Source organism: Tupaia chinensis, unplaced genomic scaffold (genome assembly GCF_000334495.1).
Source record: "Tupaia chinensis unplaced genomic scaffold, TupChi_1.0 Scaffold149011_1, whole genome shotgun sequence".
In the NCBI taxonomy this organism is placed as follows: domain Eukaryota; kingdom Metazoa; phylum Chordata; class Mammalia; order Scandentia; family Tupaiidae; genus Tupaia; species Tupaia belangeri.
In genome coordinates, this window is record NW_006208857.1 from 1,968,069 (window position 1) to 1,989,359 (window position 21,291).

Here is a 21,291-nt window from a genome sequence, read left to right on the forward strand (position 1 = left end):
CTTCATACCATGGTCTTCACCCTTGGACATGAACAAGGACCTTTCCCATGTGGGTCCAGTTGTGCTATTGCTGTGCCACCACCTGGCTTCTGAGCCACACTTTCTCTCTCAGTATTATCGAGAATTAGATCACATCATGAGTTTTTCCTACAGTAATACAAACCATTGGTCTGTGGTCAGAACTAATTGTGCAACATGTCACAAGTAATGCATGGCTGCTGATACTTCAAAGACAGAAATGGCATTGCCCTCGGTTCTCAGACTATAGATCTGAGCGAGAGGGCCAGGGAAGTTTCTGGGTGCACAAGTAGAAGTAGGTGGTGCATATAATTACTTTCTGTTGAGAGTTTTGATGAAAACTCCTGGGCCACGTGGCCTCCAGAGTCTCTCTCAGTGCTGCTGTCCCAGTTCATGCATATCCGCTGAAGCCATAAGGCCCAGGAACCTAAGGTCAGGTCACCCCCATGCCTCACTAGTGAAACTGAAACTAGTGTTTCTTTCTAGGACCTTCCATGAGAGAATTTCATCAGGACCCATCAGAGCATGGGTTTCAGTGCAAGGATGGGATGGAGTGAGGTTTCCCCCATCTTTGCGAACTGGCTAGACTCCCCGCTTCCAGAAGGGTCCCGGTCTTGGACTTTGAACATGAATGAGAGCAGTGAAACTAAAGCTACCCGCTCCCTCTGGTGTGCCTGACAGGGTGATCCTGGCCCTGCTCTCAGCTGTCAGCTTCCTTCCCATCATCCCAGGACCACCCATGCAGACAGGAAGTACACTGAGCCCACCCAAGCCTGTCAGTTGGAATGGGAGGGCAGGTCATCATCGAGGGAGGCAGTAGAGAGAGATGTATTATATTTACATTTTCCTAAATTGAGCTGGAACCAGGACGCAGGGCCCACAGGCATGGGGGAGGGGCAGTGAGGTGAAGGAAAGCTGGGGGTTGGAAGGCTAAGGAGGGGTGTGGGGAAGGGACTACCTCTGGCTAGGAGTGTGTGGGGAGGGCCTGGCTCCAGACAAAGGGAAACATGAGCATGAGGGATTAGACTGGAGACCAGTGAGGGGAGCAGCAGGGCTTTCGAGGGAATCTCCAATATCAAACTCTTTTCCTGAAGAGCTTACTAAGAAGGACTTCAAGGGCATTTGCCCATCCCCCATCTTTGAGGGGACAAAAGCATGCTGGCCCAGGAGCAGGACATGACATTAATCATCACTGCCCCCAACCTCAAAATGGGGCTTCAAAGCTCCTTTACTGCAGGCCCCTCATGGCCCAGTTGTGGGGTTTTCCTCAGGGCCTGTTGAGAAGAAATTCTGCAGTTGCTTTAAGAGCTGTATGCTAAGTTTTCTGGACATGTGTAGCAGTTGGACTTTTTCTACAGATGAGAATTTAGCAGAAAAATGTAGGTCTAGATTTAATCTTCTAAGAAAACTTTAGTGTCAAGTTCTGAAGGAATTTCTTGATAGTTTTACCTCCATTATATCCAGATAAATGAATGTTGCTATTACCAGTTTTTCTCGCTGACCCAGGCTTGTGATATTTACAAAATTGTAATGGAATGTTCTCGAGGGCAAGTTTTATGTCTTATTCACAACACCCGATCATAGGACTGGTATGCAACAGTGCTTAATAGCATTTGTTGAAGAAGGGAAAACACTAAAGAATATAGTGAGGACCTTGAAGACAGAGACAGCTAGAGACTACAGACTTCACCTTACATCCAAGCTCTCCAGATGTCCTTTCTGTATTGAGTTAGTTGGGTCAGTCTACCCCCTTCCTTCTTTCAGGGTGCTTGTAATTAAAGGATGCTATCTTCCTGTAAGTATGTCTCCTGTAGCACTATACATGGACAGACTTGTAAAGTTATCTGGGTAGTTCAGGTGAACTACTCCATGTATTAGTGAACTATTGTTATAATAATGATTTATAGCAAATCCCACAAAGTCTCAGTGGCTTTCAACTGAAACGGAGAATAAAGGACAATGGCCGTCTCTGGAGATTCTTAAGTACCCCACCCTGGAAATAATCAAGTGAAGTGGCCACGTAGAAAGGAAGGAGTAGAATGGTCTGAGGCTTCAGAGAGGGATGACTTGGGTGACACCCAAGATTCCTTTCAACTTTGATGTTCTTTGGTCATGGAAGGTGGAGATCACAGTGCATGATTTCCAAATTTCTAACAGAGGCTGGCTGTAAGCGATGCGCTGTCCTAGAACAGCTGCAAGGCCATCAGCACTGAGCCTCGCTCATTCTGTTACACAGCACTACAAGTGTGTGTGCTACGAGTCAATGTCTCAGAGAACCAGGAAATTCCTTTCCCTGAGCCATCCTGTTTATATGAACTGAGTCATCCCCCTGGATAATCAGGCACTTGCCATCTTCTCCAAATGGCATTTAAATACAATTCAGGCAGCATCCAGGGTTTGGTTCCAGCAGTTCTGGGAAGTAGGGTGAGTCCCAGGTTGTTTCTCTCCTTTTGCCCATGAAGCACACAACACATTGCTCGGCATTATCTTTAACAGGTGGTGTCCTTTTCCCTGTGTACACGCCAGAAAAAGGCAAGAGTGCATCTGGATACTATACCCCTCAGTGTCCCACAGGGGTCTTCTGATATGCAGAGGGTGCCTGCTCAGTGCTTAAAAATGAATGAAGGAAGGAACAGATATTGGGTTGTTGGAAAAGTAATAATGCATTTTTCTATGCAAAAATGCATCACAACTTTTCCGACAATCCAAAAGAAAGCAGTCTTTAATTTTAAAACTTACTGAGAACTATACTACTTCCCCATTTCTCTTCTTAAGCTTAACGACCAGGAAGCTTAGCATGAACGTTGTTGCTTAACGACAGCTGCATCCTAGCTCCAAAGATTGTGCATTTGTTTTGCCTTCTTCTCTTCTTTCTCTTTTTCTCTAATTCCACAAAGCTAGTTGTGTTTTCATTTCGTCTACGTTTTTGTTTTGTTTTACAGCCTTTGGGAAAGTGGTAGAAGAAAAGCAATAAAGCAAATGCAGGTTCTCGGAAATGATTTGCTGCTTGGAACTTCTTTTCAGCCATGTCTAGTTTCATTGCCCTTATCTCTCACATGCTGCCTTCCTCCAGTCTAAAACGGTGGGTAGGAAGGTGGATGAGTGAAGTAATACCTGGGCTTCATACTCTCATCTTGCAGGAGGCTAGTAAATAAGAGTGATAAAGAGTCATTTGTTCATTCATAGCCATTTACTGGAAATTCACTAGAATGTTCTTGAGGTGAATTAGGCCTTACCAACTCAATTCTCCCTAGTTTGGATGTGGGGTTAAAGAAAAAAAATGGAGATTCAGTCTCCTTTAAGTGCAAAGATCTGAGGAAAAGTCAGAGCCAAATGGTCAGGGATGGTCTGTCCCAGGGTTGCCCTGATTTGCATGCACTAAACTCTTAGTACTTAGCTGTTACCTCAAGCCTGTCCCTTCCTGTTATGACTCCTCGGGGTTTCTGAATCAAGCAGACTCCATTGTATAAATTCCAGGTGACTCCACACAGATTGAGAGGGAATTCCACTTATTGTCTTTATTTCCTAAAGAGTTTGTGAATTGAGATCAGTGGATTTGCAGGAAAGGTCTTAATTAGCAACCTTGTAGCAAACTGTCATGTGCCTCTTTTGATTGTTCTTGGAATCCAGTGACGGTGAAATCTGTGATGCCTGTGCAGGTCTGCTGAGGAGAGTGAGTTATTTCTTCTCGTGTTCCACAGCATTCTGCTAATGCTGCCATGACACTGTCTTTTCTATGCAAAAATGCATCACAACTTTTCCGACAATCCAAAAGAAAGCAGTCTTTAATTTTAAAACTTACTGAGAACTATACTACTTCCCCATTTCTCTTCTTAAGCTTAACGACCAGGAAGCTTAGCATGAACGTTGTTGCTTAACGACAGCTGCATCCTAGCTCCAAAGATTGTGCATTTGTTTTGCCTTCTTCTCTTCTTTCTCTTTTTCTCTAATTCCACAAAGCTAGTTGTGTTTTCATTTCGTCTACGTTTTTGTTTTGTTTTACAGCCTTTGGGAAAGTGGTAGAAGAAAAGCAATAAAGCAAATGCAGGTTCTCGGAAATGATTTGCTGCTTGGAACTTCTTTTCAGCCATGTCTAGTTTCATTGCCCTTATCTCTCACATGCTGCCTTCCTCCAGTCTAAAACGGTGGGTAGGAAGGTGGATGAGTGAAGTAATACCTGGGCTTCATACTCTCATCTTGCAGGAGGCTAGTAAATAAGAGTGATAAAGAGTCATTTGTTCATTCATAGCCATTTACTGGAAATTCACTAGAATGTTCTTGAGGTGAATTAGGCCTTACCAACTCAATTCTCCCTAGTTTGGATGTGGGGTTAAAGAAAAAAAATGGAGATTCAGTCTCCTTTAAGTGCAAAGATCTGAGGAAAAGTCAGAGCCAAATGGTCAGGGATGGTCTGTCCCAGGGTTGCCCTGATTTGCATGCACTAAACTCTTAGTACTTAGCTGTTACCTCAAGCCTGTCCCTTCCTGTTATGACTCCTCGGGGTTTCTGAATCAAGCAGACTCCATTGTATAAATTCCAGGTGACTCCACACAGATTGAGAGGGAATTCCACTTATTGTCTTTATTTCCTAAAGAGTTTGTGAATTGAGATCAGTGGATTTGCAGGAAAGGTCTTAATTAGCAACCTTGTAGCAAACTGTCATGTGCCTCTTTTGATTGTTCTTGGAATCCAGTGACGGTGAAATCTGTGATGCCTGTGCAGGTCTGCTGAGGAGAGTGAGTTATTTCTTCTCGTGTTCCACAGCATTCTGCTAATGCTGCCATGACACTGTCAGGCTCTGTTTACATGTCTGTCTTCCCCACTGTGTACTATGAGCTGTTGGAAGGATGACACAGTAATCCACTCATCTTTCTCTGAGGTAAATCAGTAGGTCTCACCCACTGGATTCTCCCTAGTTTGGATGTGGGGTTAAAGGAAAAGGAGGAACTCAGCCTCCTTTAAGTGCAAAGGACCACAACGAACATGGTGTCCAGTTTATTGAATGTGTACTGTAAAGGCTGTTGAATGAATGAATAAGTGAATGATAAATGATAGACATTGAGAACTGTCTTACATTTCTAATAAGAGTTCTACTCTTTTCCTAAGCAACAGAGGTCCATGCTAAGAATCCAGCTTGTGTCCTTTCTTCTTATCATTTCCTTCTATTTATATGGCCTGTGAGCACTTGGGCAATTCTTCTCACACCAGGTGTTGTCAGTGCAGAGCACAGGTGGCTGTCCATGTCCTTAGGAGAAGGGGATCAGTGGGCATAACCTACAATATAGGCTGATGCAGTCAACAGTGATGACCTTCCCTTGCTGTGCTTTGACATTAGTATTCCTACAATGAGCTGTTTCTAGCTCGGTCTTTTGAGTAACTGCCTCTCGAATGAGAAGATAAACTCACGCCAATGCATTCATCAATTATTCCCTGGCATTGTTCATCAGTGATCTCAAAAAGGAGGGACCCTAAGCCCCCAGTTTTCCATACTTTCAATCAAACTGTATCACTTTTATTAAACCATAGTAATTGTTTTAAAAGCCATAATTGTTTTCATTAAAACTGACTCTCCTGTTTTTATTCTAACTTTCTTCGAAGTCTTCTGTGCAGATTACAGCAATGAGAATAACTGTACAGAGATGCTAGTGCTTCGTGCCTCCATTTCTCCACACCATCATTAAGTGCAATACTTCTGCTTTATACATTTTAGTTTTTTTTTATCTCTTTTTCTGCTGTGTGTTTTATACCTGGGGAAAACAACTTTGCATTTATAAAACAGATAACCTTAGAGTATCTACTGTGTGTTAGGTGCCACAAAAGATGGTGAAGATTCTGGAAAGATTCTAATATGGTCCCTAGTCTCAAGGGGCTTATCATCTGGGGAGCAAGTCCAAAAGACAGAGTGACAGTACAAGGCATTGTAGGAGTGAGGAGGAGAGAGAGACCCATGATACCTAATTCTGCCTGGCTGAGCTGGCTGGCGACAGGTGTAGAAGAGACTCTTTATAGAGAAGGTTAAGATTGAATTGAGCCTGAAAGATCAGTAGGTACTCACTCAGTAGACCAGAATAGAAGGGAAATGACAGATGGTGGCGGTATATACGAAGGCTCTGAAATGTGAATTTGGACAAGTACAAATGACTTCAGAAAGGCTGGAAAGCAGGCAGAGTTGACTCCAACATACTAGCTAAATATTCCCCCAAGCACAGAAGACGGGTGAGGAGAAAATGAGTCTGGAAAAAATAAGTTAGAGTCCGATCACAAAGGGACTTAGATACCAGGCTAAGGGCAAGGACTTTATCATGTGTAAGAAGGGGCTGAGGAGAGTTAATTGAAATATTTTAAGTGAATAAGTGAAAAATAGGAGTTGTGTTCCCTTAGGATGTTTTCCAGAAACAACCCCATTTTATCTAGCCTACGATTTTTCTTCACTAAGCAGATTGTCCTGGAATGTCCTTGTGGGATGCCATCTTGTTTAGTTTAACCCACTCCTTGTTATTTTAACCTGAACCCAGGTAATCACCCAGGCTTCTAATTGTCTCCAGCATTAAGCAATGCAGGGCTGGTGGTTATTTTAGAAGGTCTCTGGCTGCCAGAATGCGAGAAGAGAAATTGGATAAGGTCTGTACCTAGGAGTATTTGCAGTCTTTGTACTCCCAGCTCGACATTCTGGAGCACTTCATTGAAGGCTGTGTAAAGAGTTAGTCGAAAATCAACTTATGGATTCCTCCCTAATTGGCTCGGCCAGGTTTAATCTGTTATTGGTCAAGCCAACCTGGCTTCTATTATGCAGCACACGGAGGATTTCCGCTGTTGCTCTCTTATCCTGATGGAGACTTGTTCTTTTTAGAAACAGATCTGGGTGTTGGTGAGGGCTGGTATCATTATATTTTCTGAAACGAACCCAGAGGACTCAAATCTGATACAGCAGTTTAGATCTCTCATTGAAAGAGCAAGTCTTGGATTTGGTATTCGCATGCTATAGGACTATGGTTCATATATATTATATTTTATCTCCCCAAGAGAAAACCAAGCTTCCTATTTGTTTCTGACTCTTTGGACTGAGTCCTGGAAATGCTCACAGTACCCAGTCTAGCAATCAGCACCTGTGGCAATGGGATGTCTGCAGAGGGGGCTTTCCTTAGCCCTGCAGTAACATCAAAAGTGGGGGCAGGACTATCCCTGGTCAGTGCTGAGCCCATGGTCCTATGTGGCAAGGGAGGGGAGACAATGCTCTGTTATAGGATTGGGACAATTTGTGGGAACTGCTGGAGAGCATTGAACTTGTATGGAAGGTGTTCGCGTTGACAGAAGAGGGATGACAGAGATCCTGTGCCTAGAGAGTTTGTGAAGGCGAAAAAGCAAATCTTCAGGGCAGTCTAAGAGAGCAGCACCTATGTCTGCCTTGGGAGTGCACATGGAAGAGGATAGTGGGTGAGGGTCCCTGTTTGTGTTCTAATCCTGGAAGGATGTTGGATCTCCAAGTGCCATTTGCACGAATATGGTGAGGGCATGCAGCATCCATCTGCGATCACTCCACAGTAAACTGTCCTTTTCCCTCCTTATCAGCCTCCGTGCCAAACCCTTGCTGAGGCTTTGGAGAGTTTACGTAGTCCTGCCAGAGGAAGTCACTTATTTTGATAAGAACATTTGCCCTATTGAACTCAGCTCACTGAAATCAAGAAGACCAACTTAGAATTCTATAAATAAAGACACATTTACCTATATACTTAACTACACGCATTTTACAGGTTTTAGAAAACTAGTCCAACATCTGTTTTGCTTTCTTTTTTTTGTTGTTGTTAATTCCATCCCCTTCCAGCCCCTCTGCTCTTATCCCAACTCCAAAGGAAATTCCTTAGCAAAGCCTCATTTAAAAGATGCGATAGGCCCTGCATTTTGAACTGGTTCCCAGAGCTCAGTTTTGAAGACGGTGGCCTTCCTGCCTCTATCCTTATTGGCAAGTCCATTAGCCAGACTGTCATTCCAAGGGCCCAAACACAACAAATCTGAGCCTTCCGGTGCAAGTGTCTCACCACTAACTCATCTCCTGGGACCTGCTGAAAATCCTGGCCTGCCCCTGCTGGGCATCCAGGACAATGGCAGTGGACAGGGTTGCATTGGGAACAGCAGTGACCCTCAACTCTAGGCTACAAAATGCCAACTCAAAAGCAGCTGATTGGTAGAATGCCATGCGTGTTTTCAAGGCTCCTGTTGGTTCAGTGCTCGCTCTCTCTCTCTCTCTCTCTCTCTCTCTCCCTACCTATCTATATTCTATGTACCTATATTCTCTCTCTCCCTACATACATATCTTCTCTCTCTATCTCTGTGTGTTTGTGTGTGTGTGTGTGTGTATCTACCTGGATCCTGTTTTTTCATTCTTTATTTGAATATCCTAGAATCTTTTTTTATTCCAGAGACAATGTTGCTTTAGGGCTTGTGCACTCACCAGGGAGACAGAGAGAGACAAAGAAATGGAAAGTGGGAAACCATCCCCCCAAAGGGGATGGCCACACCACAATCCCGTCTCCTCCATTCTCCTTTCAGGATCTCTTGGGCACACATGCATATGCGTGGGTTTTAAGCTGTCGGGTCTAGGACTCGACTGTGGTTGACTATGTAGGAGTCTGGAGACATAACCATTATACCATCTGCTGGTCCCAAATGTCCTAGAATCTTGAAACTTATCTCAGAAAATGGGGATCACAGGACCAGCAGATGGAGTAATGATTAGGTCACTGGACTCTCATGTAGTCAACCATAGTTCGAGTCCCAGACCCAGTGGCTTAAAACTCATGCTGGGTGTGTGTGCATGCGTGCCCAAGATCCTGAGAAGAGAATGGAGGAGAAGGGATTGTGGCATGCCCCCCAGCCTGGGTGGGTGATTTCTCACTCTCTGTCTGTCTCTCCGGTGAGTGCATGCACACTATAGCAAAAATCTCTCTTAAAAAAAAGAAAAGAAAAAGAAAATGAGGATCATAGCACCACAGCAAGTCAGACCTTTAGGGAGCCAGTCCCTTCAATTCATCCATAATGACCCTGTAGCTCATTGAAATAAAGAGGCTTGACCAAAGACATGGTGCTAGTAGAAACATATCTAGGTCTAGAAGATGTGCCGCTGGACTCGCATTCAGAGTTTACACATTATATTTGACTCTATTCAGTGTAAAAGTATATGGTGTACATTGCACCAAGCTGTACATGTTTTTAGTCCAATAATAAAACTGTACCTAATAGGCAACATTTATCAAATGGCTACTAAGTCAGACACAGTTATAATAAACACTGTACGTATGCAATATTATTTATGCTTAAAAGAGTCCTGATAGGGGCCATCAGGTGACATGGTGGCTGAGGCACTGGACTCTCACATGGCTGACCATGGTTTGAGTCTCAGACTCGGTGGCTTGCTTTCTCTTTCTCTCTCTTTCTCTGTCTCTCTCTGGTAAACATGCATTCCCTATAGCAAATTAAATAATAATAATACATAAAATTAAATTAATAAATCTTAAAAAAGGAGACCCCGTTAGATGGATATTGTTATTATCTACAGTTCATATTTAAAGTAACTGAGGTATGGAGAAGTTTATTAACTTTCCCTGAGTACGTAGGGAAGTGTTATTTGACTGTGACTTTCGTGCGACCCAGGACTGTTGTTTTCAACTGTAAATAGGTACTGACACCCTGGAGTAGATTGCATCTTTGCCTTTGCAGTGGAAATAGATACATGAGGAAATCAGTCACAGCAGCCTACGCTGAGGCTGTAACAGAACCCTGAGCACAGGGTGGGGAGGATTCAGAGGAGGGGATGATGGGCTTTGCCAAGGTGGCAGCATGTGAGTGGTCTTGGTGGTGCACAGACGTTTGCCAGCCAGAATGGTGCTTGCACACCAAGGAATGGAAGGACCTCGTGTATCAGAGAAACATCAGGAAAGAGAAGCTCAGGGAGCTGGGGGAGATGAGGCTAGAGAGGCAGATGGGAAAAGACTGTAAAGTACCTGGATGCCCAGGTAAGGAACGAGGTTTATATTCAGTAAACAGAAGGAAGCCACAGACATTTTCATGAATAAGTAGGTGGCGGGATCAGGTTACAGGGGCTGTGTGCTGGATAGACTGGAAGCCTGGGAGCCTGAGATGAGAAAACCAGTTGGGAGATTGTTGCAATGGTCCAGGAGGAGCCTAGACTCCCTGCAGCCAGTGGGTGAGCACAGGCTGCCTCATGCCCTTGCTCACACAGGTTCATGGCCTGAAGTGCTCTCTGGGATGCTAGCTTCCTGGAAACTGCAGGCTCATCGTTCTGTTCGGAGACTCAGACTTAACTCTCTCTCCTTTCCGTCTCTTCTCTCTGGCGTACTCCTTGCTCTCCTGGGCACGTACAGCCTTGTGTACCTGTTGTGTGCATTTATCTCACCTTCTCTAAACCCAGCTTCTTGAAGGCAGAACCAGACTTTTGCCTTCTTAAACACTTGGCACCATGCCTGATATTAAGCAAACTCTCAATAATCATGAGATGAGGGAATAAACTCTCTTAAATAGAGGCAGTGGCTACAGATAATGGAAAGAAGGATTCAAACTTGGGAGGTGGCTTTTGTTTTGTTTTAGGGCTTTGTCATAGGTCACTTGTGCTCACTGGGGAAAGTGAGAAATCAGCCCCTGGGAGGATGGCCATGCGGAAATCCCTTCTTCTCCATTCTCCTCGGGATTTTGGGCACACGTGCACACATATTTGGCATAATTTTCAGGCCTCCAGGTCTGGGAATCAAGCTGTGGTTGCCCATGGGAACACATGAGAAAGTCTAGTGATTTAACCATCATGCTACCTGCTGTCCCCAGGAGGTAGATTTGTTATTTTGTTTGTTTTTTAGAGAGATTTCTGCTATAGGGTGCATGCGCTGCCAGAAAGAAAGACAGAAAGCAAGAAATCACCCCCCAGAGGGAAGGCCACACCCCACAGTCCTTTCCTCTTCATTCTCTGTTTGGGATTTTGGGCATGCATGGACAGGTGCCCAGCGTGAGGTGTTTTTTTTTTTTGTTTTTTTTTTTTTTTTTGCACTCGCCAGACAGACAGAGAGAGACAGAGAGACAGAAAGCGAGAAATCACCCCCCCAGGGGGGCATGGCCACGCCGCAATCCCTTCTCCTCCATTCTCCTCTCGGGATCTTGGGCACGCACATACGTGCACCCGGTGTGTTTTAAGCCACTGGGTCCAGGATGCAAACCATAGTCAACTACATGTCCAGCGACATAGCCATTATGCTAACTGTTGGTCCCCAAGCGTGAGTTTTAAGCTGCTGGGTCTAGGACTCGAACCACCGTCGACTGAGTGGGAGTTCAGCGATATAACCATTACTCCAACTGCTGGTCCAGGAAGGTAGTTTTTTAAGTGACATCAAGGACTGGCAAACAATGGGTCATGGGCCAAATCCAATCTACTTTATTTATCACTTTTGAAAATTTCGGTTTTTTGGGACACAGCCACGTGCATTGGTTTCTGTGCCGTGTGTAGCTGCTTTCACTCTGCACTGACATGGCCGATAGGCCCTGTGACCTACACATATAAAAATATCTACTCTCTGACCCTGTACTGAAAAAGCTTGCTAACCTCTGAGTGAGACACCAGGATTAGTGACCAGAGGCAAGGAGCGTTGGAAAGAAGTCAGGACGTTTCCTTTCTTTGCATCTCTCCCCACCCCCTTGCCTAAATAGCTTTGCCCCCAGGTGTTGTCCTTGACTAATGGGCTTGTAGGTAGGTACTGAAAAGGAAGGCCTTGTTTATGTGGTGTGGAAGGAAGAGGAAGACTGAGATCCCAGTAAGAAAGGACAAGGGGTCCCAGCAGCAAGGCAGGATCTAGCTCCCACCCACTCTTCCCTGCTGTTCTCTCTCCTAGTCATCCAGTTTGGTTTTGTCACCCTCTTTGTGGCCTCCTTTCCTCTGGCACCAATTTTTGCCCTCCTCAACAATGTCATTGAAGTGCGGCTTGATGCAAAGAAGTTTGTTACGGAGCTGAGACGGCCAGATGCTGTGAGAACAAAGGATATTGGTATGTCCCCCACTCTGAGAAGCCCTGACCAGCTCATCCCCTCCTACCACTCTCACTCCATGTCAGGAATCAAGAAGGAAGCCCTGTGTCCTCACCCCGTCGAGCTCCTCATCCTCATATCCTCGGTGTATGAACCTGCACTGGGCACCGCCTCTTGTCCCTTGAGCTTCCAGACAGGAGGGCACCTAAGCTTTTCCAGACAAGCCCACAGACACCGCCCCCCACACCCCCGGTAACTTGTCTGTAAAACATCACCCCGGGCTACAGCATTGGCATTGCCGGGCTGGGGTGGGAGTGAGCCAGATGCCGTCTTTTCTGTCTTACAGGAATTTGGTTTGACATTCTCTCCGGAATTGGCAAGTTCTCTGTTATCATCAACGTAAGTGCTTACACTCATGACACTCTAGCTTGTGGGAAGAGCCTCTAGAGGAGCGGAGGTTTTCAAAGCAGAAAACCAGCCGTGTTACCTCCCAGCATTTTCCATTTGGACTTTTATTGAAGACAGTCAGTCCCCTTGGCTAGCAGTGCCTACACGCCTTGTAACTCATCAGGCTGTCCTCAGAGCTGTGCAATTTTATTTTTAATTTCTCTAAGAGAAGGAAAGGTAATTATACATCAGAATTCATGCCTTGGCCTTAAAAGCCAAAATCAGATCTTTCCTCAGAGCCAAGAATAATGAGGAAAGAATTCTCCGTATCTGTCCATCTCTTTCCTTTCTTTTCCTTCTTTCGAGGTAGACAATACCTGGAGCACTGCCCAGGGTACAGTTCCTAATTACAGTGCCTCTGAGTTGTCATTGCAGTCTTAATGATCTCTATGGACTGTGATGCTGCACAGGTTAAGATAGGACATGGAAGAAGATGGGTCCTACCTGTGTGACCCCCTTAACTGTCTTGCCAGACATGTCCACATTTCAGAGGAAATCCTGCTGGGCTCAAGCCAACAGCTCTTTTTCTTTTCCACTTGGTAAGGACGGTCGCCAGGCAGGGCGTTCTGTACTTCTTCCCAAGAAAATACCAACCAGCTCTGTGCTTATAGCTCATATCCCTTGGGAAAGAAACACCAATTCTGACCATGACCTGATTCCCTACTAAGAACTTACGAAAGGGCTGGAAAAGTGTGAGAAGATGCAGAAAGAAATAGCTCATTTCATTTTGCATGTTTTGATGTATTAGGAAGCATGCATTTTGAGGCTTAGAAATCAAGTGCAATTTGGGACCAGCAGTTGGCATAATGGCTATGTCGCTGGACTCCCATGTACTTGACCATGGTTAGAGTCCTGGACCCTGTGGCTTAACCTCACTCCAGGTGTGTGCGTGTATGCCCAGGATCCCAAGAAGAGAATGAAGGAGAAGGGATTGCAGCATGGCCATCCCCCCCAGGGGGTGATTTCTCACTTTCTGTGTCTCTGTCTCTGTCTTTCTGGCGAATGCAGGTGCCCTATATTGAGAACCTCTCAAAAAAAAAAAAAAAAAAAAAAAAAAAGAAAGAAAAAAAAAAGCAATTTGGAAAACACGTGAGTTTTAAGCTGCTGGGTCTAGGACTCGAACCACCGTCGACTGAGTGGGAGTTCAGCGATATAACCATTACTCCAACTGCTGGTCCAGGAAGGTAGTTTTTTAAGTGACATCAAGGACTGGCAAACAATGGGTCATGGGCCAAATCCAATCTACTTTATTTATCACTTTTGAAAATTTCGGTTTTTTGGGACACAGCCACGTGCATTGGTTTCTGTGCCGTGTGTAGCTGCTTTCACTCTGCACTGACATGGCCGATAGGCCCTGTGACCTACACATATAAAAATATCTACTCTCTGACCCTGTACTGAAAAAGCTTGCTAACCTCTGAGTGAGACACCAGGATTAGTGACCAGAGGCAAGGAGCGTTGGAAAGAAGTCAGGACGTTTCCTTTCTTTGCATCTCTCCCCACCCCCTTGCCTAAATAGCTTTGCCCCCAGGTGTTGTCCTTGACTAATGGGCTTGTAGGTAGGTACTGAAAAGGAAGGCCTTGTTTATGTGGTGTGGAAGGAAGAGGAAGACTGAGATCCCAGTAAGAAAGGACAAGGGGTCCCAGCAGCAAGGCAGGATCTAGCTCCCACCCACTCTTCCCTGCTGTTCTCTCTCCTAGTCATCCAGTTTGGTTTTGTCACCCTCTTTGTGGCCTCCTTTCCTCTGGCACCAATTTTTGCCCTCCTCAACAATGTCATTGAAGTGCGGCTTGATGCAAAGAAGTTTGTTACGGAGCTGAGACGGCCAGATGCTGTGAGAACAAAGGATATTGGTATGTCCCCCACTCTGAGAAGCCCTGACCAGCTCATCCCCTCCTACCACTCTCACTCCATGTCAGGAATCAAGAAGGAAGCCCTGTGTCCTCACCCCGTCGAGCTCCTCATCCTCATATCCTCGGTGTATGAACCTGCACTGGGCACCGCCTCTTGTCCCTTGAGCTTCCAGACAGGAGGGCACCTAAGCTTTTCCAGACAAGCCCACAGACACCGCCCCCCACACCCCCGGTAACTTGTCTGTAAAACATCACCCCGGGCTACAGCATTGGCATTGCCGGGCTGGGGTGGGAGTGAGCCAGATGCCGTCTTTTCTGTCTTACAGGAATTTGGTTTGACATTCTCTCCGGAATTGGCAAGTTCTCTGTTATCATCAACGTAAGTGCTTACACTCATGACACTCTAGCTTGTGGGAAGAGCCTCTAGAGGAGCGGAGGTTTTCAAAGCAGAAAACCAGCCGTGTTACCTCCCAGCATTTTCCATTTGGACTTTTATTGAAGACAGTCAGTCCCCTTGGCTAGCAGTGCCTACACGCCTTGTAACTCATCAGGCTGTCCTCAGAGCTGTGCAATTTTATTTTTAATTTCTCTAAGAGAAGGAAAGGTAATTATACATCAGAATTCATGCCTTGGCCTTAAAAGCCAAAATCAGATCTTTCCTCAGAGCCAAGAATAATGAGGAAAGAATTCTCCGTATCTGTCCATCTCTTTCCTTTCTTTTCCTTCTTTCGAGGTAGACAATACCTGGAGCACTGCCCAGGGTACAGTTCCTAATTACAGTGCCTCTGAGTTGTCATTGCAGTCTTAATGATCTCTATGGACTGTGATGCTGCACAGGTTAAGATAGGACATGGAAGAAGATGGGTCCTACCTGTGTGACCCCCTTAACTGTCTTGCCAGACATGTCCACATTTCAGAGGAAATCCTGCTGGGCTCAAGCCAACAGCTCTTTTTCTTTTCCACTTGGTAAGGACGGTCGCCAGGCAGGGCGTTCTGTACTTCTTCCCAAGAAAATACCAACCAGCTCTGTGCTTATAGCTCATATCCCTTGGGAAAGAAACACCAATTCTGACCATGACCTGATTCCCTACTAAGAACTTACGAAAGGGCTGGAAAAGTGTGAGAAGATGCAGAAAGAAATAGCTCATTTCATTTTGCATGTTTTGATGTATTAGGAAGCATGCATTTTGAGGCTTAGAAATCAAGTGCAATTTGGGACCAGCAGTTGGCATAATGGCTATGTCGCTGGACTCCCATGTACTTGACCATGGTTAGAGTCCTGGACCCTGTGGCTTAACCTCACTCCAGGTGTGTGCGTGTATGCCCAGGATCCCAAGAAGAGAATGAAGGAGAAGGGATTGCAGCATGGCCATCCCCCCCAGGGGGTGATTTCTCACTTTCTGTGTCTCTGTCTCTGTCTTTCTGGCGAATGCAGGTGCCCTATATTGAGAACCTCTCAAAAAAAAAAAAAAAAAGAAAAGAAAGAAAGAAAGAAAAATGCAATTTGGGAAACAGATCAGTAGGTTCTTTGGAGGAGCTATGTCTTCTAAAAAATAGGCTCTGACAATTAACTGCTTTTTATCTACAGAAGAGAATGACATGAGATTTTATTTCTGTGGTCTCTAGTTTACTTATCTGTAAAATGGAGATAATAAGAGTAACCCACCAAATAAGATCATTCTGGAAATGACCTAGAAAGATGAAAGCACACATGACAAGTGTTCAGTAAGAGGTAACTATAATGATTATAAATAGGTTATTCATTCTCAAATATGGTTATAGCCATCCATACTCACATATACATTTAGAGAACAATATCCAAACTACATTTTTAAAAGGACTTTAATTGTTGGTGCAGAATATAGTATAAACACCTGCCAACAAGATTTAAGATTTTCTTTGCAGAAAGTACCTCTATCTTCAAACACGCAATCATTCATTTGTTGTTTGGTTTGCTCCATAGACATTTATAGAGCACTTAGATATGCCAGACACTGTGTTGGCTTCATGTAGCTCCATCTAGCAGAACTCACTCCTTTCTCCTTTGTGTCTCACTTTTCCTAAGTACAGTGGTTATAAGAATAATCTCTATTACACAATGAACTAAAAAGTGTCAAGAAGTCATGGTCAAATTGAGAGAACTATTCCTGGCTTTCTGGTCTATCAAGCAGGAGAGAGCAGATGTGCACGGTCATCTTACTTCCTTGCCCGCTGCACTTAAGTGGCATTCTTATCACTAAGGGTAATTTTCTCAGAAAACTTGTGTTCTGTGCAAGCATTGGCTTGCCAATACGAATGTTAATATGAATGTCTTAGAGTAGATTAATCCCTCCAGTACCAATGGTCCAACTGGCCTGGCATTCTTTGCTGCAGTGGCATTTTACTCCGATGATAGCCACTCTCTGGTGGACTTACTTGTATATCTCAGAGGTGGAAAGCCAGACAAGTCAGCTGTATGAGCTCAAGAAGAGGCACCCAAACAGGCTGCCTGTGCTTCTGCATCAGTCAGGTCATCACCTCTGGATGGAGAGCCTAAGAGTGAGCAGTCCCTCAGTCAGATGGACCTTGTGCCACCTGGACAGCATCCTGCTGACTCCTTCTCAGTTTTTCTGGTTCTGTCCTTCAGGCTTTTGTCATCGCTGTCACCTCCGACTTTATTCCCCGCCTTGTGTACCAGTACTCCTACAGTCACAATGGGACTCTGCATGGTTTTGTCAACCACACCCTCTCCTTTTTCAACGTCAGCCAGCTGAAGGAGGGAACACAACCAGAAAACTCACAGTTTGACCAGGAGGTTCAGTTCTGCAGGTAAAGTAATCCTAAAGAGAAGGGCAGTATAAAACCAGAAGTAACAGACCCGAACAGTGAGCTGGATGACCTAGAATTACATCGCTCTCCTTGCCCTTTGTCTCCTGCAGCACTCTTTTACTCATCCCCATCCCCATTGTTATAAATCACTTTAAATGAGTCGAATCCTTACTGAGTGTGTTTTGCTGGACACTATGGAGCAGACAAAGAACTATCAGGTCGTCGGGAAAGTTGTCGGGAAAGTATTTATTCTATGCAAAAATGCATTATGACTTTCCTGACAACCCAATATATAGCCTTGTCTTTACCATCAAGGGGTTTATGGTCTGGTTGGGAAGAAAGCAAGCAGAACACATCGGAAATAGCAGGTGATGAAGTGATCTATGTAGTACGAACCATGACCACATGGGTGTTCAGAGGAGAGAGAGATTACTGGGACTAAAGGAAAGGGTGGGCTTCCTGCGGAGGCTGCTGGGAGTTGTAGGGTATTTCAGATATAAACATTTAGGGGCTGTAGTTAACAAGGAGAGTTCACAGGAGAGAAAATAATGGTGAGTAATTTAGAAAATATAATATGGTAGAAACACTTAGGATAGTATAGACCAAAATATTGTTGAATTTGGATAGGATGAAGTACACATAATGGGAAGTTCTGAAATCTGACAGGAATTTTAGTGTGATGCAATGGGAAGATACTGGCCTTTTTAGTGTCTGGGAATGACAGGATGAAGGGTAGTTTTAGGAATATTGATCTGATCTCAGACAGGAAGATATGCAACAGTTGAGAACTCAGGAGGGCAGCTGAGCTGCTGTGCTTTTTGGACACGAACTGTGCTGAGTGCAGATCAGGTCGGTAGAAGGAATTAAGAGAAAAGGAGACAATGAGCTCTTTCTGGTACTGTATTGCAAAGTTGGTGTAGACAAGGACAGAGGCTGAGTTATGGATATCTCCAAAGTCTGGACTGAAGTGAGAGGACTGAGAAATTGTGATTCCATGACAGTGATGGGGGAAGAAGCTAAGAGATTCAGCTTTGTGCTATATATGATAAATTTGGTTTCAATCATGTTGCATTAAAAACGATGGTGGGGGTCCAGCCGGTAGCATTGTGGCTAAGGTGCTGCTGATTCCCACATGGTGGATAGCTGTTTGAGTCCTGGACCTGGCAGCTTAAAAATCATGCTGGTGCATGTGTGGGTGCCCAAAATCTTGGAGGCGAGTGGAAGAGGATGGTGATGTGACTATCCCTCCTGGGGGTGATTTCTCACTTCCCCTTTCTCTGTATCTCCAATGAGCACACATTCCCTATAGCAAAGAAACTAAAAGAAAAAAAAAAAAGATGGTGAGAAGTCCAACTTTTTCTTAACTTCTAGACATACTAAGTTGGAATTCTGGGACGGTGATTGAAAGCCATCACCACAGGGAACAATGAAACCAAGAAACAAAACTCTGCACTGCTTTCCCAAGAAGAACAAATTAAAAGAAAAAGAGCACAGGGGTATTACTTACTTAACCCTTTAGTACCTTAGTTAAATGATAGTCCCTTATAGGGACTTGATCAAAGATCATACCTCATATATTTAAGAAGAAAGAAAAGTACAGCTGTAAGAAAAATCTAGGGATAAGTAGAGCTTTCTCAGACCATCCCTGGTAGTGACTGATATAAAATCTACTGCTGTCTCTATCAAAGGAGCAGTTTTCAGTGTTTGTGATGGTGATTGCCATGGTGTTTCTGTCATGCTGTCCCACAGGGGACACGTTGGTACTCAAGGTAGGCCATTTGTAAGATGGATGGCTGCTTAGGCTCAGATTCACAGCCTGAGACCATGAACAGAGAAAATGAATTCGTCCTCCCAACCCAGATGTCTGAGTTAAAACAACCTTAAACAACAATCTGTGGCTTAAATAAAAGAGCAACTACAGGGTTCAACTTTCGCCAACCAAAAAACTCAGGGACCAGATCCAAGAATGAATGAATAAAGTTATTCATAGATACTGATTTGTATCAACCTAGATATTTCAGGTCATCTTACATCTAGAGTTATATAGAGTTTGACTCTTGAACCAAAGTGGTATTGCAGGCAGATATGCTGCTGTGTCCAGAGGTCACTCTGGTATGGCTGGTTATCCAGACTGTCTGGTCCAGGGTGCTGGATTTTGGTCTGTAGATCCAGAGGACACAGTTCCACTACAAAAAGGGTTGGTATCAACTCTAGGCCTTTTCCAGTAGCATCTAGGTCTGCTTTGGTAGGATCCATAAAGTTAGTCAACAGATTTGCACTAAAGAAACAAGAACAGAAAAGTGAGAATTACAAAATTATTTTTATAACTGGAAAGGATCATAGAAATTGCGCTGTTGCAACTCCTTATTTTACATAAAAAGAAAATGAGGCTTAGAAAGCTGAAGAGTTCTCTAATATTAGAGAGGTTTCTAGAGACAGAGCCTAAACTAAAAATCACATCTATCCAAGAGTGCTGGCCTTAAGCCCATTGTGTAGTTGGGAGCAACACCAGTGTGACTCCTTGTTTGGGGAAGCACAGCTAGTGATATGTTTCTTTAGTTGGTCTACAAGCACTTTTCTATCATAAAACACTGAGGGTCTTTGCTCTTAACCCTGACCATCAGACCTTCTAGTAACAGCTATTGAGATGTGTCAGGAGTTAAACCGGCTTTAATAAAAGGGACTTTAATAGCTTCCATATTGGAAATTAAGAATAGGTCTAATTGTAAGCAAGGCTTCATTCAATCAAATCTGCCCCAATTCAATCTTTTCCCAATTCCATTTCTGCCAGTAGCTGACTGGTTTTTAAGCTCCTTATGACTTCCAGCATCTAGAATGAGAAATTCAGGTAAATAGATATGACTGAGCCATAGCACCCAATGCCCAGGACACAGGTGTTATTAGTACATGTATATCAAATGGTGCTCTTGTCTCTACCTTCACAGTCACTGGGTGCTCTGGCCAGCTATCAAGCTTCAGTAGTCTTTTCTCCATTGTTTCCATGCAGATAGACATGATCATGGCTTGTCTACGGCCCATTTCCATGCAGGTAGACAGGACCATGACTTGTCTGTAGCCTACTCAGTGGCAGAATTATTAGTAGGTGCATGCATCAAAAGTGCATGTTACCTCTATGTTTCTGCCAAGAAAATTTATCTGTAGAAAAGAAGTCATCTCCAGATCTCAAGTTGACTTTTGGAGCAAACATTATTTCTTTTCCCCTCAGCATCTGTGAGAATTACAGGTTCATTATACAGATATTTTTGAGGCCTTACTGTAAGCTTAAATAGAAAGAGGGCCTTTCTGAAGATGTCTAGAGCAGGTCAATAAGTAAGCGAGCAATTAAAACATAGCTTTAATCATTTACAATAGGATAGCTGCAATGCTTCTCACCCAGACTTAAGTGTTTAGGGAGAGTTCAGTGGGAAATGAAACCTAGCAATGAACAGTCCATGAATGGCCATAGAGATGATCTCATTGAAACTCCTCAGTCATGTGACCCACTCACCTGGCTGGTGAGTCAGATGGGGAGAGGTGGTAGTGGACAGTGGGAAAGGGAGGAGGTGTCAGGTGGAGAAGAAAGGAAGGGCCAGAGTGGGAGGGGTAAGCCATGAGAGATGAAGCTGGAAGGAAACATGAAAGTGAAGTTGGGATGAGTAGGTTGGTCATATTGAGGTGTGTGAAGTCTCTCTTAGGACAGTGTGGACTACTGAAGACATTGATGAGAGCAAATTTTTCCTTTGTGTTTTCTTTCTGATTATAGTGTGAATACTATCAGCTTATATTTACATAAAGAGAGGCCCTAGTCTAAAGTGTGGGTAGATATGTAGGGAATAGTCTTAGCATGTGCTATAGATACAGATATCACATGTGTGCACTGTGGGGGCTATCTTTCCTCGACTGATAAGAATTGTGGGTGGAAATCTCTGCTTCATGGGGGTCCCACTGCATGCTCTGTGACCTCTTTTGGACCACCCAAGTCTCTGAAGATTTAGGAAGTGAAGGTGTAACCTATAGATGTCCATCTAAGCCAGAAACTGAGATTATTTTTCTCCCTCTCTCTTTCTCTCTCTCTGTCTCTGTCTCTCCTGTGAATGCATATGCCCTATGGCAATTTTTTAAAATTACTATTCTCTTTATGTT

The 21,291-nt window shown here is 44.3% G+C and overlaps 1 protein-coding gene across 1 annotated transcript in view; it reads left to right on the forward strand.

Annotated features, from left to right (window-relative positions):
- The window catches only part of ANO2 (anoctamin 2), a 434,288-nt gene that overhangs the window by 401,252 nt on the left and 11,745 nt on the right, over positions 1-21,291 (forward strand). The window contains exons 20-22 of the mRNA XM_027769235.1: positions 11,907-12,059; positions 12,386-12,438; positions 16,967-17,148. Of these exons, the coding sequence (XP_027625036.1) occupies positions 11,907-12,059; positions 12,386-12,438; positions 16,967-17,148 (388 nt within the window). The remainder of the gene's footprint in view (positions 1-11,906; positions 12,060-12,385; positions 12,439-16,966; positions 17,149-21,291) is intronic.